The sequence below is a fragment of the Stomoxys calcitrans genome, chromosome 1, assembly GCF_963082655.1.
Source record: "Stomoxys calcitrans chromosome 1, idStoCalc2.1, whole genome shotgun sequence".
Taxonomy (NCBI): domain Eukaryota; kingdom Metazoa; phylum Arthropoda; class Insecta; order Diptera; family Muscidae; genus Stomoxys; species Stomoxys calcitrans.
The window spans coordinates 259,879,950-259,905,235 of record NC_081552.1 but is presented as its reverse complement, the minus strand read 5'-3'; the positions used below and the strand labels follow the sequence as shown (position 1 = coordinate 259,905,235).

Here is a 25,286-nt window from a genome sequence, read left to right as displayed (position 1 = left end):
GTATTTTGGGAAAAATCTTTTCAGCTATGAAAATATTTATTTCGTCAGTGGATTATACAGTAATACCTCGATATACGTCGTTATTGGTTCCAAAAAAATCGCGGCGTAAAGCTAATTCAAATAACTCATACGTCAAAACATCAATTTTTTGGTATTGTTTAACTATTTTTATATAAGTCCATGGCAATAGTGCAGTTCGCGGAAAAAAGCCGAAAACACCTTCTTAAAATGTCCTCTGGAACAAGAATATGAGTTTTTTTTTGGGCTCGGGCCTGGGAACCCCAAGTGAAATGTCGTAAAGAAATTTTTGCGTAGAACACGTATATAGTTGTAAGAGTTACTCCTTTGGCCACTGGGTCTTAAGAATTTTCAATTTTTAAAAATCGGCTTTTTCTAATATGTCAACCACTGGAGGAGAGCGTAAGGAATCGTATAATTTAAGATTTGTATACCCACCACTGAAGGATGGGGGTATATTCATTTTGTCATTCCGTTTGCAACACATCGAAATATCCATTTCCGACCCTATAAATTATATATATTCTTGTTCAGCGTAAAAATCTAAGACCATCTAGACATGTCCGTCCGTCTGTCCGTCTGTCTTTTGAGATCACGCTACAGTCTTTAAAAACAGAGATATAGAGCTGAAATTTTCCACAGATTCTTTTTTTGTCCACAAGCAGGTTAGGCTCGAAGATGGGCTATATCGGACTATATCTTGATATAACCCCCGTATAGACCGATCCGCCGATTTAGGGTCTTAGGCCCATATAAGCCACATATATTATCCGATTTTGCTGAAATTTGGGAAAGTGAACTCAATTAAGCCCCTTAACATCCTTCTACAGTTTGGCTCAAATTGGTCCAGATATGGATATAGCTGCAATATAGACCGATCAGCTGACTTAGGATCTTAGGCCCATAAAAGCGATATTTCTATCCGATTTTGCTGAAATTTGGAACAGTGAGTTGTTCAACATTCTTCTTTAATTTGGCGCAGGTCGGTTCAGATTTGGATATAGCTGCCATATAGACCGATCTCTCGATTTAAGGTTTTGGGCCCATAAACAGCGCATTTATTGTCCGATGCCACCAAAATTTTTGACAGTGAGTTATGTTAAGCCCCTCGATATCCTTCTTCAATTTGGTCCAGATCGGTCCATATTTGGATATAGCTGCCATGTAGACCGATCTCTCGATTTAAGGCTTTGGGCCCATAAAAAGCGCATTTATTGTCGAATGTCGCCGAAAATTGAGACAGTGAGTTAAGTTAGGCTCCTCGACATACTTTTGCAATATGGCACAGATCGGTCCAGATTTGAATATAGCTGCCATATAGACCGATCTCTCGATTTAAGGCTTTGGGCCCATAAAAAGCGCATCTATTGTCGGATGTCGCCGAAATTTGGGACAGTAAGTTAAGTTAGGCCTCTCGACATACTTCTGCAATTTGGCTCAGATCGAGCAAGCTTTGCGTATAGCCATATAGACCGATCTCTCGATCTTAGGTTTTGGGGCCGTAAAAGGCGCATTTATTGCCCGATTTCACCGAAATTTGGGACACTGAGTTGTGTTAGACCCTTGGACATTTTTCTGCAACTTGGCCCAAATCGGTCCAGATTTGGATATAGCTGCCATATAGACCGATATCTGGATTTAAAGTCTTGGCCCCATAAAAGGCGCATTTATAATCCGATTTCACTGAAATTTTATGCAGTGACTTATGTTTGGATTTTCGACATCCTTGTCGTACATGGTTCAGATTGGTTTATTTTTAGATAAAGCTACTAAAAAGACTAATATTTTGTTAGACACAATGGAACAATAACTTGAACTTATTAGTATTTGGTCCAAATCGGAACATATTTCGATATAGCTGCTATGGGGCATAAGGTATGCATTTTCATATTTCGATATAGCTGCTATGGGGCATAAGGTATGCATTTTTCACCGGATTTTGACGAAAGTGGTTTAAGTATATACCCGAGGTGGTGGGTATCAAAAAAAAATTAAAACCGAAGATAAGTCTTGTTTCAGTTGATAAACACACAACTTTTAGAAGAAACCTAGTTTACCTACATGAGTAAGTATTCACATAAACAGTAAACAAGTAAGAGCATGGTAAGTTCGGCTGGATCGCTTTTGTCGAGTTCTATTCGCATTATCTCTTTTTAGGCAAACAAAGAATATTGCATAAGACCTGTTGTGCTATTGGAGCTATATCAAGTTATAGTCCGATTCGGACCATAAACTAATGCTGAACATTGTAGAAGTCATAGTGTAATATTTCAGTTCATTCGGATAAGAATTGCGCCTTCTAGGGGCTCAAGAAGCAAAATCGGGAGATCGGTTTATATGGGAGCTTTATCAAGCTATTGATCAATTTAGACCAATTAGACACGTATGTTGAAGGTCATGAGAGAAGCCGCTGTACAAAATTTCTTCCAAATCGGATGAGAATTGCGCCCTCTAGAGGCTCAACAAGTCATGATCCAAGATCGGTTTATATCGCAGCTATATCGGGTTATGTACCGATTTGTGCCATACTTGGCACAATTTTTGGAAGGCATAACAATCCAAGAAGTCAAGATCCAAGATCAGTTTATATGACAGCTATACCAAATTATGAACCGATTTGAATCGTAAACACAGTTATTGAAAGTGATACCAAAACACTACGTGCAAAATTTAAGTCAAATCGGACGAGAATTGCGACCTCTAGAGATTCAAGAAGTCAAGACCCAAGATCGGTTGATATGGCAGGTATATCAAAACATAGACCGATTTGGCCCATTTACAATCCCTACAATAATAAAAAGTATTTGTGCAAAATTTCAAGCGCCTAGCTTTACTCCTTCAAAAGTTAGCGTGCTTTCGACAGACAGACGGACGGACATGGCTAGATCGACTTAAAATGACATGACAATCAAGAATATATACTGTATTCAATTCAAAATTTTTTTTTTTTGATTGAAAACAAAAACAAGTAAAAGCGTCAGAGAGGTCCGAATCGAAAACAAGTAAGAAGGCGTTAAGTTCTGGCGGGCCGAACTTTGGATACCCACCACCTCGGGTATATATGTAAACCACCTTTCATCAAAATCCGGTGAAAATTGCATACCTTATGTCCCATAGTAGTTATATCGAAATATGTTCCGATTTGGCCCAAATATTAATAAGCACAGTAGCTATATCTAAAAATAAACCGATCTAAACCATGTACGATACGGATGTCGAAAAGCCTAACATAAGTCACTGTGTCAAATTTTAATGAAATCGGATTATAAATGCGCTTTTTATGGGGCCAATACTTTGAATCGAGATATCGGTCTACATGGCAGCTATATCCAAATCTAGACCGATTTGGGCCAAGTTGCAAGAAAATGTCGAGGAGCCTAGCACAAAGCACTGTCCCAAATTTCAGCAAAATCGGATAATAAATGTGGCATTTATGGGACTTAGACCCTAAATCGGAGGATCGCTCTATAAGGCAGCTATATCCAAATCTGAGCCAAATTGACGAAGGATGTCGAAGGGCCTAACACAACTCACTGTCCCAAATTTCAGAAATATCGGATAATAAATGTGACTATTATAGGCCTTAGACCCTAAATCGGATGATCGGTCTATAAGGCAGCTATATCCAAATCTGGGCCAAATTGACAAACGATGTCGAAGGGCCTAACACAACTTATTGTCCCAAATTTCAGCAATATCGGATAATAAATGTCGCTTTTATGGGCCTAAGACCCTTAATCGGAGGATCGGTCTATATGGCAGCTTTATCCAAAACTGGACCGATCTGGGCCAAATTGACGAAGGATGTCGAAGGGCCTAACACAACTCACTGTCCCAAATTTCAGCAATATCGGATAATAAATGTGGCTTTTATGGGTCTAAGACCCTAAATCGGCGGATCGGTCTATATGGGGGCTATATCAAGATATATTCCGATATGGCCCATCTTCGAACTTAGCCTGCTTAGGGACAAAAAAAAATAATCTGTGCAAAGTTTCAGCTATTTTTAAAGACTGTAGCGTGGTTTCAACAGAGAGACGGACAGACGGACGGACATGTCTAGATCGTCTTAGATTTCTACGCTGATCAAGAATATATATACTTTATAGGGTCGGAAATGATAAGGCTCGGTCGAACTAAACGGCCAAGCCATATATAAACTGTAGTTGCGATAGTACTGATGACGGAACCAGGCGAAGGGTATAATAAATGATAAGGCTCGGTCGAACTAAACGACCAAGCCATATATAAACTGTAGATGCGATAGTACTGATGACGGAACCAGGACTTGAAACATTTATTAAAATTCGGTGCAGGACCGTCCGTGGTATTTGCTTTGCAATAATAGCCAAACAATCATTAATTCTTAGAGATCCCAATAAATTCCCACACATTGGATATTTGGTGGGTATTGACCATTAAATTACCGATAAATACCCAATGTTTTGGGAATTTATTGGGTAGATACCCTTCTCTATTCATATTACCATTATTCCATTTCATGCTTAAATTAGCCCCACTCTCTTCTCTTCGGAAGATAAATAACAACGTTTTATTTCCTTATATGAAAACAATTTTAGAGTATATCTTTGTAAATTCCTTGACTAGTAAATGCAATTGGCTATGTCTCAATCAATGCAAATTATGCAGGTTAGTTTTCTTTCGACCACTAAAAAAAGCTTCTTTAGGCATTCATTTGTGTCTCTGCAAAAATAGATATTAACGTGTCCTGCTCTTTGCGAATGACGTGTTATTTAGATTTGGTTCTCTTTTTTTGCAAATCAGTCTGGCACTGTCTGTTCCCATCCCATTCAATAAATGCCAATGACTTAATGAACGTTTTGGGGCAGGCAAATGCAAAGGCAAAGGGAAAAAAAAGACAAGCAAACAGGTGTAATATACGAGTATACATGTTTAAGAAGAATAGTATCTGTATGTTATTGCATATGGTCTAATCCAAAAAGAATCTATATTTGTCTGGGACGTATTTGTGTAGCTTACCTCGGCATATACGCTCGATAGGCCAAATTCACGCAACGCTTCGGAGAGATCGTGTATATCGATGCGTCCATTGCCATCGCGATCGAGTTGTTTAAAGAGTTTGCCCAGACGTTCCTCATCTTCTTGTGGCAATTCGGTTGGTAGCTGGGCATATGTGCTGGCACCGGAGAGAAAATTTTGCAGCGTTGTATTGGGCACATTTAGATGAGTGGCAGTGCCACTTTGAGGTAGCTGCAAATTGTTGGATGATGAATGGTGATTATAGCCAGAGTTATTGTGATACGAATTATGATTGTTTTGGTGAATATGCTGCTGATCAGCTGCTGTATTTGTATTTTTTAGCACACTCTGAATGGGTATCAATTTATGATGGGATTGTGTAGCGCCATGGGCTGAAGCATTCTTAGCAAAATTTGTTGTGGTATTTGTGACAGATACAGATTTCACAGCAGATGTGGCAGAGCTATTTGATGATGCTGGTGACGATGACAATGAAGAGCCAACATTGGATAATGACGGGCAACTGGATGATGTCGATATGGATGAGGGCGAGGAGGACGACGTGGAACCTACACTGCCTTTGGAATTCGACGAACCCTTCAACTGTTCAATTTCATTAACATTTGCACTCTTCTCACTCCGCTCTTGCGTATTGACCATTCTAAAAACTTTTCTATTCTCTTTTGCACTCCGTTTCTCTATGGTATTTCGGCCGAGTTGGGATAATTGAATAAAAACAAACGGCTCAATTCAATATCCCATACAAACTTAATGATATTTTACAGCTATTTTTCTGTTTTTCCTTTTTTTGTGTTATTTTTCTTTGGCCACTTTTCCCCGATTCTTACGTTCACTATACACTGACTGAGTCAGCAAAATACTAGGTTTTCCTTTATTTGCACGCTTCAATTATTACCGAACATACACTGCCTATGGTCTTACTGAACATTTATTTCCGATCATTTTTCATTTTGTATGTTTTACACGATAATGTCTTTCGATAGTCCCGCGAATTGCTCACGCTTGGTACTTTCGTACTTGGCTTGTTCTCCAATTTCTGTACGCTTATGTATCGTCGCTTCAGTGCTTTCCCTTCAGCGGTGCTGGTGTTGCTGACACCGAACGTTTGGATGCAAAAATCTAAAAGTACACCAAAAATTTTTGTTTACATTAGCATTTATTTTTTGTTGTTAATGATGTTTGTATGTCTATACAATAAGATTCTTTAAACAATACAGACTACGTGTATGTATGTGTATATATATCGGATACATAGGAATACATTCCTCAGAAATGGTTAACCTTTTTTATCATAAACACAAATGAATTAGGATCACATCTGACATTGAGGTAAAAATTGCATTATAAGCACGATAAACGCACAAGCAACCGGTGATGTCAGCTCTAAACTGATGAAGGATAACGAAAAGCCTACGTTATTTTCATTTGGTAGAGAAGCTACACTTTGTTTTTTTGCCCTTGTATTCAAATGAAATTGTTTGCTTTAATTATAGCCAGCAAATCTATTTAGCAGACAAATTCCCTTCAGCAGCTCTATGACAAAGAATCTAAAAATATCACAAAGTTCATAGGTTTTTAGGAATAACGTACTTCTACCACTAAACCGCATATAAAGTAGATGTATTCGGTTTGTGAGCTATGTACATTCTATAGTAAGAGAATGAAGAATATTCAAAAAAAAAAAAAAAAAAAAAAAGTAAATGCGTGCCTAGTTCGGCTGGGCTGAATCTTATATACCCTCCACCATAGATCCCATTTGTCCAGTTCTTTTCCCGATATCTCTTTTTGGGCAAACAAAGGGTAAAAGAAAAGAATTGCTCTAATTTTGGAGCTATATCAAGCTATGGTCCTATTCGGACCATAATTGATTTGAATGTTGGAGACCATAGTAGAAGTCATTGTGTAAAATTTCAGCCAATTCGAGTAAGAATTGCGCCCTTAAGGGATTCAAGAAGTAAAATAGAGAAATCGGTTTATATGGGAGCTGTATCGGGTTATAGACCAATTCGGTCAATATTTTACGCGTGTGTTTAAGGTCATGGGAGAAGCCGTTGTACAAAATTTCAGCCAAATCGGATAATAATTACACCCTCGGGAGGCTCAAGAAGTCAAGATCCCAGATTGGATTATACGGCAGCTATATCAGGTTATGGACCTATTTAGACCATACTTTGCACAGTTTTTGGAAGTCATACCAAAACACATCATGCAAAATTTCAGCCAAATCGGATAAGAATTGTGCCCTTTAGACCCTCAAGAAATCCAAACCCCAGATAGGTTTATATGGCAGCTATATCCGGTTATGAACCGATTTAGACCATACTTTGCACAGTTTTTGGAAGTCATACCAAAACACGCCGTGCAAAATTTCAGCCAAATCGGATAAAAATGTCGCTCTTTAGACGCTCAAGAAGTCAAGACCCCAGATAGGTTTATGTGGCAGCTATATCCGGTTATGGACCGATTTCAACCATACTCATCCAAATTGGATAATAATTTCACCCTCGGGAGGCTCAAGAAGTCAAGATCCCAGATTGGATTATATGGCAGCTATATCAGGTTATGGACCGATTTAGACCATACTTTGGCACAGTTTTTGAAAGTCATACCAAAACACGTCGTGCAAAATTTCAGCCAAATCGGATTAAAATTGCGCCCTTTAGACCCTCAAGAAATCAAGACCCCAGATAGGTTTTTATGGCAGCTATATCCGGTTATGGACCGATTTAGACCATACTTTGCGCAGTTTTTGGAAGTCATACCAAAACACGTCGTGCTAAATTTCAGCTAAATCGGATACAAATTTCGGCCTTTAGACGTTCAAGAAGTCAAGATCCCAGATAGGTTAAATGGCAGCTATATCCGGTTATGGACCAATTTCAACCGTACTCAGCACAGTTGTTGGAAAACCTTAAATTCGGTTGTCATATTGACTCTCTCCATTCTTGTGTTTATGGTATTTTGCGTCGGTTGTATTCGGCAGGTATTTATTTCTCTTCGCGGGTGGAAGTCAGACTTGCTTACGCCCTGTTAATGCCTCAACTTTTACATGGCTTGGAGATAACGTCAGGAACGTTTGACTATAATCTTCTAAAACTGAAACGGGTGATGAATGCAGTAGCTAGGTTTGTATATAATGTACGTGTTCGTGACCACATTTCAGGGTATGTCAAAACGTTTTTGGGATCTTCTTTTGATCGTTTTATTGATCTATGAAATATTTTTTTCTATTACAAAGTTATAAAAAGGAAACACCGGTAACACTGTGTAGATACTGCAAATTTTTCACTCGAGGAGTAAAATGCAAATTTCGCCCATGAACATTCCACTAAGGAACAGGGGCAAACTACTCACATATCAATGAGTGCAGTCCGATTCAAGTTTAAGCTCAATGATAAGGGGCCTCCTTTTTATAGCCGAGTCCGAACGGCGTGCCGCAGTGCGACACCTCTTGGGAGAGAAGTTTTACATGGCATAGTATCTCACAAATGTTGCCAGCATTAGGAGGGGAAAACCACCGGTGAAAAATTTTTCTGATAGTCTCGCCAAGATTCGAACCCAGGCGTTCAGCGTCATAGGCGGACATGCAAACCTCTGCGCTACGGTGGCCTCGAGGAGGAGTACTTCAGATAAACTTGCCCCTTATATTTAGGTCTGTTTTCGAAAGATCATTCTGTATTCGTGTAAACAGGTGTTGGAATGTATTGCCCGCAGAGTTAAGAATCTTTTCACACTCGAATAATGTTTAAAACCTATTAACCTCTATTCTACAGATCAAACTTAGTGTTGTAGCATGAATGTTTTTGTATTGCTAACATGGGACTTGTTCAAAAATCCAACAGTTAAAATTTTTGCATAAAATGAATAAGGCTAAGAATATTACATCTTTTTTTAACTGTGAAGTATTTAACTTTTTAATGTTTATTTAGGAGTATATATGGTAGTAATACGTTTTTTTGGCGGAGGAGGTTTATGCATTACTATTAAGAAATAAACAAATTTTGCACAATGACTTCTGCTATCACCTTCGATTATCATGTGAATTATGTTCTGAATTGGTCCATAAAAGAATACAGCTCCCATATTTAACGTTCTGCCGGTTTTACTTCTTAAGCTCCTAGAGGGCGCAATTCTTAATCGATTTGGCTGAAGTGTTGCAAACATGATTTTGCTATGACTGCCGACAGCCAAACCATTGGGTCGATTATGGATAGCAAGCAACGTTCAGTTGAGTGGTTGTCTGACAACCTTTCATATATCCTTTGCTTTAAAATTTTATTACACTATCAACTATTCTTCGGAACGCATAACCTGAATTATTTATTTTTTGGGATTTAAAACATGATGAAGCCCACAAAACCCCACACATTTGTAATAAACAATCATATAGACTATTAAAACACAAAAAAGTACTTTCCTTTTAATTTCACTGCTTATTTACAAATAAAAACAACAGAACAATTACCAAAAGTGTTTTCCAAAAATTCCATTTTTAGCATTAGCAACTTCAATTGCAATTTGCCATCTGTAATACAAATTTGGCAACAAACAACGCAATTGAACTAAGGTTGCCATCCACAATCGACCCACAAGTGTGACACGAATCGGTCCAAAATCTGATATACAATAGCTTCCATATAACCTTATATTTTGACTTGGTTTCTTCAGTACTTACGGGAAACAGTTCTCATACATTTATTGCTTGGTTCGGACGATCCAAATATATTTTCGTTTATTTTTCAATTTAAATGAATCACACTAGCAATCCCATGGCAGCCGGTTGTACGTACCGGATTGACCCGATGAAGTCCTTCATCGGCAAGGGCTGTCGCCTCAGTGCACAACACACTGCTACAACTACAATAAGAACATACCGGATTGAAGAATTCCTTCATCGGCCAGTGCCGTCCCCTCAGTGTACAACACACTGCTACAACAACAACACGGACGGATTTGGGCCATTCTTGGTTTGGATTTTGAAAACCATAGTAGAAGTCATTGTGCAAAATTTCAGCCATATCGGATAAGAACTGCGCCATATAGGGGCTCAAGAAGTAAAATCGGGAGATCGGTTTATGTGGGAACTATAACAGGTTATTAACCGAGCACTTCACGCGAAATTTCAGCCAAATCGGATTAGAATTGCGACGTCTAGAGGCTCAAGAAGTCAAGATCCGAGATCGGTTTATATTGCAGCTATATCAAAGCATGGACGGATGAAATTAGTTTTTGTTATTGTTGTAACAGTGTGTTATACACTGAGGCGGCAGCCCTTTCCAATGAATAACTCCATCGGGTCAATCCGGTACGTACAACGGGCTGCCATTAGTATACCCCCCATCCTATGGCTGAGGGTATAAAAACACGTGGATTCTGCTGCAATTTTACCTATATTAGTTTGGATTATTAGGCCAAATCTCCTAATGAATGAGTTCTGCAATGGTTCAAGAAGTCAAATCGGGAAATTAATTTTTATGAGAGCTACTACGGAAGCTAGTGTGGAAAAACACATTTGCATCTACCGTGGCCGCGGCTTCAAGTAGCCCAGACCATGTGGCAAGACGGTCTTCCTGGCACTGGACCTATCGAAGACATTAGACACGATCAGCTATGCCAAATTATTAGAGGACATCGCCAATACGTCGTTCCAGCCAGGCCTGAAAAGCTGGTTCGCGAATTATCTGTGTGGTCGCCAGTCATTTGTGGAACTTAGGGATAAGAAATCGTAACACCGTAGAGTGAAACAGGCAGTTACTCTACATATCCTGCATTCCACCCCCTCCAAACGACATAGAGATCGTATCATATGCGGACGATTGCACGATCATGGCCCCCCGCCCATTGATGACATCTGGGATAGGTTGAACATCGACCTCAACGAACTTGCCTCATATTGCACGCTGCAAGAGATCTGAAGTTATCTGCCACCAAATCATCAGCCACATTGTTCACTACAAATACGCGTGGGGTGAATACTGAGTTAAAAGTGATGGTCGATGGAAAAACAATTCCGACCATCATGTGTCCTAAAATACTTGGCGTCACATTTGACAGCTCTTACACATTCTCCCCACATGCAACAACAATATGCGATAAGCTCAAAAGTAGAAGTTAGGTCCTCAACTCACTTGCCGGCAGCACTTGAGGTCTTGACAAAGAGACCTTGTTGACCACGTAAAAAGCAATTGGCCTGTCTGTGGTAATATATTTGTGGAATAATATTCAGATCTGGAATAATATTCAGATCTGTCAGAATTCCGCCCTTCGAACTGCGACGGGCTGTCTCCTCAGTTCTCATGTGGACCACCTCCATCAGGAGACCAAGAACGTACCCGTGCGAAGACATAACAACATGTTATCGCAGAGACCATCCAAATTATCATCTTGTGGATAGGTATTCACCGCCCAGTAGCCTTAATTTATATATACATGATCTAGAGTGTGAGGTTCAGCCCTACAAGAGAGAACCTCTAGATCAAGCGGGTCTACACAAAATTCATGCATGGTAGAACACAACAAACTGCTATAACAACAACAGCAACAATTCCTTTTTAATGTTTTTACTATGATTTGAAAATGTGTAGTTGTTCAGCGTGATAGACGAAGATGTTAAGAGCCACATTAACTTCCGGCATACATATAAGGCACAACGTTTCAATAAGAGCTAAAGTGGAATAGGAGGACTTTAAAAGAAACCTCAGCAAAAAACGTATACTTCATATAATTTTATTTCAAACTTTTTTTTGATTTGTAAATCTCCCCTGTGACAATTTTATTGAACAAATGCAACTACTATTTGCATTTTATCTTAGCACTTGTATATTGGATGTACTCCACATGTTGATGTTATTGCTATGTGGTAGATTTTTTTCATTGTGCAGACTTTCGACGACAATAAGAAATGACATCACACTACTGCTTTCGCCGTGAGGCAGGTAGAGGAAAACTTAAAACTATGACGAAGTCATTATTCGATTTTTCCTTACCACGAAGAGGTTGAAGGTTGCACACGCGCTTCCGCGAACCTTGAAATGAGAAGCATGGGTTCAAGAAGAGGCTGGTGGGCAAAGATGCTCATAGACACACAAAAAGTCACAGCTGATTGTCTGCGAAATTCATTTTTCTACTACTTATAGGAGTATTCATTAAATCTTTTAGAAAGTGCTTAGATTTCTACGACACAGAAATTATACAAACTTATTTTATTTTATGCATATGTAATAATGTTCTATATTAGTTTTTTTTACAAAGACTTTGCTTACCTATACGTACAAAATGAAAATTTTATGGTTTTTATTTATTGCAGATATACTAACAATCGCCCAAACGTAGCTGCAATTTTTTTTTTAATGGCCAGCAAGTTTTCTCTTTTTGGCTAGAACAATCTCAATTTTCAATTTGATTAATTTGTTGCTACTAGCTCATATGCACATGAAAGTACATTATTTGGTTACACTTTATTTCCTAATTTTTCAATTTTTCAGGATATATCGATATATCCTTAAAACCTGGTCTTTCCTTCACGTTTAATTTGACTTCTCCTTTTAATTTGATTTCTTCTTCTTCACCAAATCATAAATCGATTGTATTACAATCGATTTATTAGGCTGATAATCGATAGAGTTCGTCATACAACCACTTGAAATTAATAGACTTCAAGAAAAGTACTGTGCGGGAGCTCTGTAAAATATTTATTCAAAGATGAAAAATTCTAAGGTGGCAAAATTGATTAGGATTTTACATGGCGAAACAATTAAAAGTGGTATGTATGTATGTCTATCTCAAACGAATTTTTCGTATCACCCTAGAGTTTGTTTAAACTGCAATTCAAGCAAAAAGGGAAGAATTTCGATGTATAAACAGATTCATCAAAGTCGAAAAAGCTAATAACTCAACAAAAATAAATGCTAAAAACCGTCTATATAGATCGGAAACAGGATTCACTGATTAAGGTTAAGCTAAATGGTCAGCCGACATACAATCTTTTTAATTTTTGGCAGTACTTGTAATTGAGGATGTCAACTTGTTCTCTTTTTACATTCATTCCTTGTTTACGTTTTCTCGGATTTGATGACGTTTTCAATCGGCACATTTGACATTATGATGTTCATGGGGCCTACCCACTTTATGTTTTCGCAAGTGACCTAACCTTCTATTAGTGAATCCTGTCTGCTCATGAACGCACACGTATATACACACGCACACTTGGATCAGCTTGATGGCAAGATGGCGGATTGCACCATATGATTTGTGGTTGTTGTACATATAAGACTACCTTCAATTGCTTCGCCATAAACACACAACAATAACAACATCAATGAAACAGAGTTGATCTGTGCCCCAAGATTCCCAGTGAATCCTGAACACCAGCAAACACAGAAATCAATGTGTAAAATTTTCATTTTGAAGCGAATTGAAAAATCAATTGTCATAAATTACGCCTTGCTATATCCTTAAGGGGTATTAAATACGCCTTGCTATATCCTTTCTCCTATTTGTGAAATTCTTAATAGGCCCATTTTACATCCGTTTCGCAAAGTGGCGTAACCTTTTATTATTCAGCCATGCTTATTTTGGCGACGTATTCATGTTTCGTCACACCTTTGTTTATAATTATCCGGCTCTGTCTTTCGCCCTTTTCTGTTTATATTTATGCTGTGGAGTTTTAAGTTACAACAATCCAGCAGTCGTACTGAAAACTTTTCGGAAATATCCGATTCATTTGCCAAACATATATAATATTTTGGCAACAACGGATCTATAGACCAGATATGACTTTGGCTCATAGAGCTTTGTTCACTTGGTTTATTGTCCTGGTCTTCTTGATACTTGTCTGCCTGCGACTAGAGCCTCACACTCATTGGAATTGGTTCCTAGTATTCATTCCTTTGTGGGTATTTGATGGCATTCTCATAATATATGTGATAATAAAAATTGTTCGAAAATGGCGTAACCTGAAACGTTTGAAGGAGCTTTTAATCAATTATCAATTTTACATTGGAGGTGTTCTTCTAAAGATTGCTTCGCAATTAATGATTTGCTTGACGCTGGAGTATCCAGAGCTTGAAATATCTATATTTGTAACTATGATACCCATATGGACTCTATTATCCGCATCTGTGGTTTATGTTTTCGGACGACTTAATAAAATAGAACCGTGGTGACATGAGAAATCGGCCAGCAACGATGAATGCACGGAACATTTGTTTAGCTTGTAAGTTATACCAGGAGTACTCAAGTAGAGAAGAAAAACAAGCAAGGAGCTTTTATTTATCATTTTAAAAATAGTACTTTATTTCATACAATAAAGAGGTTTATTTTACGTGCCATTGTTTATTATTTTTATGCCGTTGTTAGAATCCGTATTTACTCTGTGTAGCTCTTCTATTTTGACGATTAGCTGCCCACATGGCTTGCAGTTCAGCTTCGTTCGCCTTTGCTTTATGCGCCAAGTACGTTATTTGATGTTTGCGCCGTGTGCCAGCTTGCGGTTCTTCGTCTACCAATACACCAGTGGGCTGATAGGTTGTTGAGGAAGCCAAGGCATTGCGCATCCATTCTTCTCGGTCCGGCAAAATCTGATCGCTATTTATATCGACAATTTGAATTCCGTCACCATGGTTTTTTCTTCGCTTTGCACTGCTACCGACTAGAGCTTGAGTAGCTTCAGAGTCTAATTGGCTTTCTTGGTAACGTTTTCTTGCTGCTTCTAATTCAAGCTGATTCCTGTTTGCAACTTCTTGCTCAATTGTAGAATTACTCTCTGTCTCTTTTAGATAATTCTTGGAAGCTTCTGCTATTTTAGCAGCCTTCTTAGCTACCATCATGTTAATTTCATTTGAGCAGATGTCGGGAAGACTAAAGTTATCATTATTAAGTGAAAAGAAATCATTTTCATTCTTTACCCCATTTTTGTCATCGTCCTCATCTTCTTCGACATCTTTTATGGCAGCAGTGTGCGATTTTCTTTGTGGAGTTATTTTCTTAATTGGCTTAACGTCATCGTTAATACCTTCGGTGCTGTAAGCCGGACGTCGATACTTGACTGTATCCGGAACAAGTGATGAAGTAAAGTGAGAGGTCTTTGTGGGCACATCAACATTGTCTTTTTGTTGATTACAATCCGTTTTTGAGAAATCTCTTTCTGACTTCGCCTTAGGTAGTATACTCAATAGACCTGAACCTTTCGATAGGTCTCTGCCCTTGACATCAGAATTTATTTTTGCCTTTTCTTTTCTCTCCTCCTGAACATCTTGAAAGTCTTTTAGCGAGGGTATGGATATTTTTACTGGTCCCTTATTTATAGGCGGTGGTTTCACTTCAGAACTAACAAACTTATCTTTTTTATGTAAATATTCATCATCTTCTTCTACAGCATCTGTTTGTAGCGTTTTTGGGGTTGGTAAGGCAGAAAATGTCGTCGATAACTGCCCCACTATTTCTTGAATAGTGGATTCCTTATGAGGTTTTGGCAAGGAAAGAGAAAATGTTTTTCTTGGCTCCTCTTCCGATTGGTGCAAATATTCATCATCATCATCGCTTATTTGGCCACTTTCTGCCAAAGGCTTGGTCGTAAGCGTTTCGGGTTCCTTGTTATCCTCATATTCTGAGTCGCCATCACTGCTATCGTCATATGCAACTAACGACATGGCAAATAATTACTGTTATTATAAATATTTTTATGCTCAAAATAAATAAACAAGAATGAAAGCCATTGACAGAAAACCCCTCATCCTTATTTAAAACCTACAATACATTTCGTCTGTCAAAAACATGTATAAGCACCGCCGATTATTACAGACAATTCTATTAAATTAAAGATGGTCACATTTGTACAACAACCACTAATCATATGGAGTAATCCGCCATCTCGTCATGAAATTTTTGTGCGTGTAAATGATCAGAGAATATGCGAGAAAGAAGATAACAACAAAGAGAACGCAAACAAAAATCTGGCATCTTAATACCGTCAAACCTGACCGGCTGATAACAGTTGTTCGCCTTGTTCGATAAGAAACATTCAAGGGGAGAATGAACATTTAAAATTATTAAGAGTTCGTTCGAACGAAAAAGGCGCATTAATCATCCTCCACTTTCTGTCAAAAATAACTTAGCAAGTTCAAATGGTCTGCATGAAAGGCCAATAATTTGGGCCATATCGCTGACACGCCGATAACAAGAGCAACGACGTTGCAGCTGGTAACTGACGGGATGCAGTTATAAGGTGAGGTCCTACGAACAGCTAAGTATTTTTTTTATATATTGTATGTCTCGATTTTGCAATAAATCTAAATGTCAAATGCTTCTTAAAACAGATGTTATTTTTTCTAAGACTTAAAAACGTAAATTTATTTGCTCCGATATTCCAAGTAACAAAACAGTGTTATAATGATGAAAATACAACAAAACACATTTGAAGAAGATAAATTGTAAAACAAAGTTTATTTCTAAAGGCGCTATTACACGGCAGAGATATTTTGGGAAGTGTTTTTCATATGTTAGTTTCGTTTATTTCCCACGACACAACATGTGCTACATTTAACATATCATAAGACAACTACATGCCGTGCAATAGAGCCTTAAAACCACTTTGACATTTGCATTTACGGCATTTGTAGTTTCATAAAGGGGAGGATTTTCGTTGTTGTGCCTATGATAATACCTCTTAATTTTACCATGGGTGGCTGATACGAACTAGTACCGGTACGTTGATACGTTGTCAACTGTCAATAAAAATCCAACACATGGTATGGGCATGGCTTATGGGATTCAGCGTTTGTTTTGTTTTTTAATTCATTTTAAACAAATTGGAGCTAATTTATGTGTAAATAATGGCAGGCTGTGATGCTGAAGACGACGACGTGATCGAAGAGGTAACAAATCATCGTTTTGTTAAAAGCAACACGGTAAACAAAATATTTTCTTTTAAGATTCCGGTGTTTTTGTCGAAAAACCTTCAGGACAAGTTGTACCTTTTCCAGTATCCAACTAAAACACAAGTTTCCAACTTCGAAAATGCTGCAGTGGTTAATTGCTGCGTAAAGCCCATAAATAAAGAGGTTAAAGTAGATTTCGCTCTTGACACCGAGTCACTTTTCTATGATCGTTTCAAAGGTGAGCAAATGGCTTTGGCAGCAGACGGCAAATCGCAGCCTAAAGGAGAGAGACCTACATTTAAACGGGGTATTATGGACAAGCAGGCCTTTGTAAGTTCTACATCCTTAGACGATGTTAGTAAATATATTGTGGGAATATATGCCGACAAGGAAATACATTTGTCTCCGTTAACTTCAATTTTACAATTGAGACCATCCTTCTCGTATTTCGATAAGGAAGACAAGCGTAACAAAGCGGAACAGAAAGCCCTTAACGAAGAGGATGACGATGAAGAATTACAGCAAGTTACTGTAAAGTTTGCCAGGTCAGGAGGCAAAAAGGTAAAAGAACGTCAAGGCTACGATAGTTTTATGAAAAAGAGTGTCGATGAACCGTGGTGCGAAACTTATTGGCATTCAAGAACGTCACCAACAGCAGAGTTGGAGCGTCAAAAAATGTTCGCAACAAACAGACAGAGCAGTCATTCTTTAGGACTGGAAACACAAAAGTATGTTGAAAAACTTCTGCCTGCCGAAGGACAAGATCAGGGTATTGATGCCGTTTTGCCCGCCCGAGTTATAAGCAAGGCCAAATTAAAGTCTATGCCCCTAATAGATCAGCTTAAGGTTATTCTTAAAGATGGCAAGATGTTGTCATTTGATGATGTTATGTCCATACTGCAGGACGGAGTAGATGCTAATGTAACAATAGAAAAAGTTTTAAGAACTTTGCCACAAGTTGGAATCTTAATACATGGAAATTGGGTACCACAATCAGAGATTTTGTATCCAAACGAAATGTTATCAAATGCAAATGGTGTAAAGTCTGAACTAATGATAAGAGGTCGAGATTATGTTGTAAGTTATATATGTATATAAGAACGTGTTTTCTAAGTAATGGAATATTGTTGGGTTTTCAGCTATTTCGTTTTTCCCGCACAAAATATCTATATAGACCACAAGTAGTTTTTGCCACACAGTTACCACCTGAAGAGGCGTTGGAGGTGCTGCAGTCCGTGGCAAAAACTAATTCGGAGAAAAAATGGGAACTTCTGCTACCGCCTGATGCACAGTTTGAACAACGCTATCCCGATCTAGTGCAACGCCAAGAGATGGTATGGCGTGCCACCGAGCAGACATATAATGAAATGGATCATGAAAAATCTCCCAAAAGGGCCAGAAAAAGATCACAACGAGATTCGAAAACATATTCTGCCAGTGTTGTCTTAAGTACTGACACATCAGCTAGTACTTCTTAGTTATAGTTATCGACTGGTTTCACAATACAGCATATTTATTAAGTTCGTTGGATAATATTTAAAATATTTTCTAAAATTTCATATGGCAATTGATTGCGATTTTCTTTTGTGACAACTACTATTTTGTTTTGGCAAAGAGATTTTAATTTTTCAACCAGTGGTATTGGTTGGCGTAATTCAAAGGGTATTGTAGCCAAGATTGTGATTCGAGCATCCAAACAAGCATACACAGCTGACTCAAACTTTTTACTCTTAAGTTCCATTTTTCCGATTTCATCTAACACTAGCAGTTGCGGAGCTTCTCTTATTCGCAGAAGAGGTAGGACAAGGTCTTCGAATTCCTTTACAAACACAGCGTACTTTCCCACATAGGGGCCTCTGTGATTGACTTCGGATCTATATGGAGTCTAGTTAAAAGATAACAATAAACATATACATATATTTATAATAATACCTTGCTAGAGTTGCTTTTCTATCGTTATTAACCGTTACAACATCAAACCCAATTCGTTGCCGACTTGAATTGCGAATTTCATTGGTGTAGAAGCCACGACAAACAATTTTATGGCTTTCTATAAGCTCTTTGCAAAGTTGACGCACAAGCGTAGTCTTGCCAATTCCTGGAGGTCCTGTTATTAATAATATCGAATTATTACAATTCCCCGCCATTCTGAAGGTGTAGAATTATTGTTACTTGTAGGGTCATACATAGTAAAATATTCATAGACTGACATCATCAGCTGATTGGGTGTTTCAGCGAAACAGTCAAAATCGTAAGGTATAGGAATACATTAGCAATATTAACCCTTGAACGTCACGTCGAATGGGTAGAAGAATAGCTAAAAAACTGGGTTGTACTAAAAACAAATTCTAGCTACAAAGTTATCCTAATGCACGTTTCCTTGTCATAAAGTTGACGAACTAATTGAATAACAATGTTCTCGTCACATAATTTCATAATTAGGGAAATTGGGATTGTAAAAATCAGCAATTTTACAAAGCTCCAAGTAAGATTTTTAAACAACTTTCGTGTTTTGTAGCACTTTTCCTTTTGAAAATATAGTTTTGGAGCTAGGCCCGCTATTTTAGAGTAAAGGTACAAATTTACGCAATTGGCATTCAAACCCACTTTTCAGTTTTTATACCCTCCACCATAGGATGGGGGTATACTAATTTCATCATTCTGTTTGTAACTCCTCGAAATATGCGTCTGATACCCCATTAAGTATATATACTCTTGTTCGTCATGACATTTTAAGTCGATTTAGCCCTGTCCGTTCGTCCGTCTGTCTGTCGAAAGCACTCTAACTTTCGAAGGTGTAAAGCTAGTCGCTTGAAATTTGCACAAATACTTCTTATTTGTGAAGGTCGTTTAGGATTGTAAATGAGCCAAATCGGTCCATATTTTGATATAGTTGCCATATAAACCGATCTTGGGTCTTGACTTCTTGATTTGATTCGTCCGATTTGACTGAAATTTTGCACGTGATGTTTTGGTGTCACTTTCAACAACTGTGCCAAGTATGATTCAAATCGGCTCATAATCTGGTATAGCTGCCATATAAATCAATCTTGGATCTTGACTCCTTGAACCGCTAGAGGGCGCAATTCTCATCCAATTTTGCACGTGTTTTGTTACGACTTCCAATAACTGATTGACCAATTCTGGTCGCTTCTCCTTGATGCCTGTATTCAATTTGTCCAATTGTTGACAGTAAACATCCGAATTCCTTGGAAGCAGCTCAAAATATACCACACCCTTCCAATCCAACCAAACAGACAGCATAACCTTCTTTTGGTGGATATCAGCCCTTGAAGTGGTTTGAGCTGGTTCACCATGCTTGGACCATGATCGTTTTCGACTAACGTTGTTGTAAACAATCCATTTTTCATCTCCAGTTATGATTCGTTTTAAAAACGGATCGAATTCATTGCGTTTAAGGTGCATATCACAAGCGTTGATTCGGTTTGTTAAATGAATTTCTTTCAATACATACATGTGATACCCATATTAAAATTGACGCCAAACAAACAAATGTAAACAAAATTTCGCGCACTTTTTTTCTAAAGCAAGCTAAAAGTAACAGCTGATAACTGACAGAAGAAAGAATGCAATTACAGAGTCACAAGCCGTTGAAAAAATTTGTCAACGCCGACTATATTACTTCTATTGGGATGCCCAAAAAGTAATTGCGGATTTTTTAAAAGAAAGTAAATGCATTTTTAATAAAACTTAGAATGAACTTTAATCAAATATACTTTTTTTACACTTTTTTTCTAAAGCAAGCTACAAGTAACAGCTGATAACTGACAGAAGAAAGAATGCAATTACAGAGTCACAAGCTGTGAAAAAATTTGTCAACGCCGACTATATGAAAAATCCGCAATTACTTTTTGGGCAACCCAATATATTACCGACAATTACTTTTTGGGCAACCCAATATATACCGACTATGGCTCCAATGTGATCTTCGGGAGAGGAGAATGAATCTGAAATCTACTTTTGGGGCAAAGAGTTTCTTCTCTAATCAACCACCAAATCCAAGAGAATGAAGTCGATCTAACATCCAAACTTTAACGGGCAGACCCTCCCCTTACCCTATTTCCAAAAACGCCTGATCTCGGTGGGATATCTAGGGGGCCGCCCCACCAGCCAATATGGGACTCAAATGAAAGGTATTTGAGACCAGAGCACAAATCTGATATATGGGGATCCGCCTCACTATCAAAAACACCCCCATACCGGACATATTTACCGACCATAGCAATATACGGCGTCAATGAAAAGTATTTGGGAGAAGAGCACCAATATAAAATAAAAGGCCGTACCAGCTCCCCCAAACAGGACTTATTTCCTGATTTGACCGTATAGGGCTCGGATAAAATAAGAGAGTGAAAGAAGGCGCAGCGGAGCGGGCCCCGTCCAGCTAGTTTAATAAATGATTCATGCTCAATTGGTAGTAATGGTTCAGTGAGTTTAGTCGCAAATTCCGGTATCAATCGTTGATAACGGTTTTGATAAGACTGTTATGTAATTCACGATAATTAGCCAGTAATACATAATTTCAAATTGGAGGCCGCCGTAGCGCAGAGGTTAGCATGTCCGCCTATGATGCTGAACGCCTGGGTTCGAATCCTGGCGAGATCATCAGAAAAAATTTTCCACACAGTACTGCCTTCAGAACTGAAGAGACAAAACTTTTGCACAAGAACAGAACATTCCTGGTCAACCTATTTCCTTTAACTCAATTGCAAACAACTTGTGTATGATGTTAATTATTATTAGTAGTAATTTTATTATCTTTTAATACGTAGTATATATAGGTATATATTATTTAATTTTATTATATAAAATTACAACAATTATTTTTTTTTAAATTAGAAAAAACAATACGCATAACACGAAGAAACATAAAAGTATGTTATAATAAAGAGCAGGTAAAAAATATTGGTTATACTTAGAGATAAAACGACTGACGATGCACACATACAATTGTTTCCTTGTTTTAAAATACAGAGTATAAAAACAAAAAAAGAATACTTTTAAAAAATTTGGAATTTTTGTTTTGTTTTGGGCGTGTAGGGCGAATAGGATAGATAGATAGATGTAGGCACGCTTTGGTAATTACATACACACAAGGTCCAGAGTATAGAATAAATAGGGTACTACAGTTTAAACGTAATTCTTAAAGAATTCTTTGCTTTTGTTTGGTTTTTTAATATTTTTGTAAAAGGGAAATTCGAAAATTTTGATTAAATTTTATTTGTTTGTTTGTTTTGTTTTGTTGATTTAATGTGCGTTGAAGTGGGCTTGTGCTAGAAGTTAGAAAAAAAATTGTATATATATTTGTAGGTTCCTACAGTATGTGCTCTTAGACCCAGCCACCTGTTAGTTTATGGAACATTTCCTCGTTAAGAGTTTGATTGTTTTCTTTCGAACGCATTGTCATGAAAATGTAACCGCCAATAAATTCATGAACCACCTTACAATCGGCCGATAAACAAGAGAATACCACGTTTTCATCATGGAATTGAATCATCATGCACTTAATGCCCCAATTGACATTCCATGCCTTCATGGTGTTGTAACGCCAGGTCTTAATGTGGTCGCCGGTATTAAGATCCATACGCATAATGCGATTGTGGGCAACGCCTAAAAGTTCTTCCTTTTTGTGTCCATCGAATTTGATGACAAACAACGACACTCCAAAGTCTGGCAGTGACTGCCAGGCTTGTATGTAGTTCATTTTGGCCTCCATGAGAGTAAGTTTCGTTACATTTGCATGGGTCTCTAAAATTTTAGTGGCAGCCTTGCCCGATAGTTTCTTCAGCATTTTCGGGGAAAGATAGTCTTGGGTATCTATGTTCTTTGGTTTGATAGTTTCGGTCGCTTTTTGATTAGGTTTTTGGAGTTTAAGTAGGGTTATGATGTTGGACACCTCAGCGTCGTAAGAACTGTCGGCCAAAGAACGCCCCTTGGCTGCTAGGCGGCAAGCAGCCATCCATTTTGCATACTGGTCTTCGGTGTCACATCGTATCCAGACTTCAGTGTTGGGTCCATTGCCTCCCTCTGGAGGCACTTCCAAACGTATCGAAAATTTCTGCTGCGACAAATTAACATCGGGAGTTACTTCGCAGCCCCTCAAGTTAATCGTTATTACCGGCGCTCCTCTACGCGAATCTTCGGCATTTTTATACAAATGCAAATGTAAATCCCGATAGGCAAAGAAATATCTTTTGTATCCTTTCATAGTGAATTTGCGCGGTTTCAGGAAGCGTAAGTGGTCAGACAATTCGGGTATTTTGGTAATATTGCCGTCATGACTGGATTTTGGTCCTTCTAGCGTTATTTGAAGTTCGTTCAAAGCCGAATCGATGTCGTCATCTGTGCCATTTTCGTTGTATGTTGAATCCAATCCGCGAACTTGGTAGCATTGAGCTTCGTTGAGCCAATTGATTTGCAACTGCAGTGCTGCAAACATAAGACTTTCTTCCTCCGAACAGTCGAACTCTTCATTTAATATAGACCATTTGGCTTGTTCGTAGAGCTGGTTAATTCGTACCAGATCATACTTTGGATTTAAATCAAAAAATGTGTAGTATTTGAAGCGTAGGCACAAAGTATCAAATTCCCGAATGCCCTGTTCCATAATTGATAGTGACGAATCTAACCAGCCTACATTCATACGGGCTTTTTCGATTAAACTTTTTGGGCGTACCAGGCGGGACCTTACATCCGGACTAGGGCAACGGGGAGAGGCAGCCAAATTTTCTTGCATATCTCCCAAACAAGTGCCTGTAGGCGAAGACATTACTGGTGTACCTGGAGCAGTACCGCCCTTTCGAGGCGTAGTGTTATAGGGCGACACTGGGGCACACAACAAATTGCCGTTCTGTGTTCTGTCCAGGCTACCGCTGCTACCACCCTTATAGGCCGAATTGTTGGGTATAAAGGAATTTGTATCGGGTGCTGGTTGTAAGTACCCCGAACCGTTTTTCTGAGGATATTTGCCATAGTTCTTCTTTAAATGCTCTGCTTCCAAGGGCTTGCACAACGACAACTCCTCAGGATGGCGTATATCCAAGTCCTTGCACAAATTGACAACAGCAGCGAACGTTTTGATGGAATAGTCAACACGGCACTCAAGAAAACGCAAATCGGGCAGCTGGACTGTCAATGTCTTGTGCATGGGCGTGAAATGTAATAAACAGTCAGCTTGCACACCAACCTGGTCTAACGTCGACCGTGTCCGGGTCAGCCAAATATTTTTTTCGGGCCACCACAATGCATGGTCGGACCAATCTTTAGGGTTTTCAGGGTCAACCAGCTGCAGCATAATGCCACCAATGTGCTGGTCTCCCCTCACCCTCAACTGCTTCTCCACTTTTAGGTCAGTTATAAAAATTCTGAGGTTCCATGTATTTTCTCCCACATGAATCATCTTTTGTTGTTCTCTTTGGTTGCTCTGCTTGCAATTTACAAAAAGCCCTTTTCTGATAAATACACAGAGTCCACGAAGGAATACTACTCATTAATAAATTCAGCTTTTGATAAATTATTATGGGTTCTTATGGATGGGTGGCTTTTTACAATTTCTGTGTCAATTTGATCGGATTTCTCACCACAATCTATCACCAATTCTGAAATCATCAAGTTTGATGACGTAAGTTTTAATGTTTTTTCTGTGTTTGTTTATTTTTTGCACAACGCCTCCGCAAGTCTTTGCGCGAACAAAAAAACATAAAAGTTCTCGATTTTCTTAAATTTTTTTTCTTATTGTTACGGTGTGTTTTTGTAGCTTTTGACGATTTTGATTTTCTTTTTTATCTTTGTGCGAGAGTCCATGAGAGGACCTCAAATGTGAAAGATAAAAATGTCAAGATAAGAGTCTGAACCCAATCATGCAGGCAAGAGTCAGCGTCAAGTTGTTAGCATACTTTTCACATTAAAAACCATGGTATAATTAAGAGGTATAGTCATTGGCACAACAATAGAAATCAACCCCCAATGAAACTACCTTGAGTGGGAAATACCGTAAATTGAAATGTCAAAGTTATTTTACAAATATGCCTTGGTTTACAACTTGTCTTTTTCAAATGTGTTTTATGTTTGTATTTTCATCATTATAACACCATTTTGTTGCTTATGGCTGGCACTATGTTCGTTTTTCATCGTTGAAGCCCCATTTTCGCGATTTGTTTTTTAAACACTACAAAAATAACAATTTTATTTTTTACCGTAAACAGCTGAGTACTAATTTTTCTCGCGAAGTGCACTATCTGTCAACGAGTTTTGGTTGTGTGTGTGTAGTTACATACACAAAATCAGAGTTGCACTAATCTCTGATTTCGACAGATAGTGGACTCAATATTTTTTTGTTGGGCAACTGCC

The 25,286-nt window shown here is 38.3% G+C and overlaps 6 protein-coding genes across 7 annotated transcripts in view; 2 read left to right on the top strand and 4 right to left on the bottom strand.

Moving 5' to 3' along the window:
* The window catches only part of LOC106093340 (calcium-binding mitochondrial carrier protein SCaMC-2), a 54,795-nt gene extending 42,211 nt beyond the window's left edge, over positions 1-12,584 (bottom strand). The window contains exons 1-3 of one of the 2 annotated variants that reach the window (XM_059361219.1): positions 12,303-12,582; positions 5,593-6,159; positions 5,020-5,250 (exon numbers count right to left, since the gene is read on the bottom strand). In XM_059361219.1, coding sequence (XP_059217202.1) covers positions 5,020-5,250; positions 5,593-5,679 — 318 coding nt within the window. In that variant the 5' untranslated portion in view covers positions 5,680-6,159; positions 12,303-12,582. Of the gene's footprint in view, positions 1-5,019; positions 6,160-12,302 lie in introns of both variants that reach the window. The other variant, XM_059361218.1, reaches the window with a different exon arrangement.
* A 1,079-nt stretch (positions 12,585-13,663) lies between these two features.
* LOC106093339 (transmembrane protein 60) lies at positions 13,664-14,362 on the top strand. The gene has a single exon (XM_013260383.2). It carries the CDS (start codon positions 13,812-13,814, stop codon positions 14,202-14,204), a length of 393 nt encoding a protein of 130 aa, XP_013115837.1. The 5' UTR covers positions 13,664-13,811; the 3' UTR covers positions 14,205-14,362.
* Positions 14,311-15,763, bottom strand: LOC106093338 (proline-rich protein PRCC). The gene has a single exon (XM_013260382.2). It carries the CDS (start codon positions 15,687-15,689, stop codon positions 14,394-14,396), a length of 1,296 nt encoding a protein of 431 aa, XP_013115836.2. The 5' UTR covers positions 15,690-15,763; the 3' UTR covers positions 14,311-14,393.
* Positions 15,764-16,767: 1,004 nt separating this feature from the next.
* Positions 16,768-18,483, top strand: LOC106093334 (DNA-directed RNA polymerase III subunit RPC5). The gene is made up of 3 exons (XM_013260379.2): positions 16,768-16,913; positions 16,971-17,993; positions 18,056-18,483. Exons 1-3 carry the CDS (start codon positions 16,872-16,874, stop codon positions 18,392-18,394), a joined length of 1,404 nt encoding a protein of 467 aa, XP_013115833.2. The 5' UTR covers positions 16,768-16,871; the 3' UTR covers positions 18,395-18,483.
* Positions 18,412-19,083, bottom strand: LOC106093335 (nucleoside-triphosphatase THEP1). The gene is made up of 2 exons (XM_013260380.2): positions 18,849-19,083; positions 18,412-18,790 (listed from the first exon to the last, which is right to left on the bottom strand). The coding sequence occupies exons 1-2, from the start codon at positions 19,061-19,063 to the stop codon at positions 18,433-18,435; spliced, it is 573 nt and encodes a 190-aa protein (XP_013115834.2). The 5' UTR covers positions 19,064-19,083; the 3' UTR covers positions 18,412-18,432.
* A 2,908-nt stretch (positions 19,084-21,991) lies between these two features.
* Positions 21,992-24,765, bottom strand: LOC106093346 (unc-112-related protein). The gene has a single exon (XM_013260392.2). The coding sequence runs from the start codon at positions 24,334-24,336 to the stop codon at positions 22,267-22,269; it is 2,070 nt and encodes a 689-aa protein (XP_013115846.1). The 5' UTR covers positions 24,337-24,765; the 3' UTR covers positions 21,992-22,266.
* Positions 24,766-25,286: the final 521 nt, after the last annotated feature.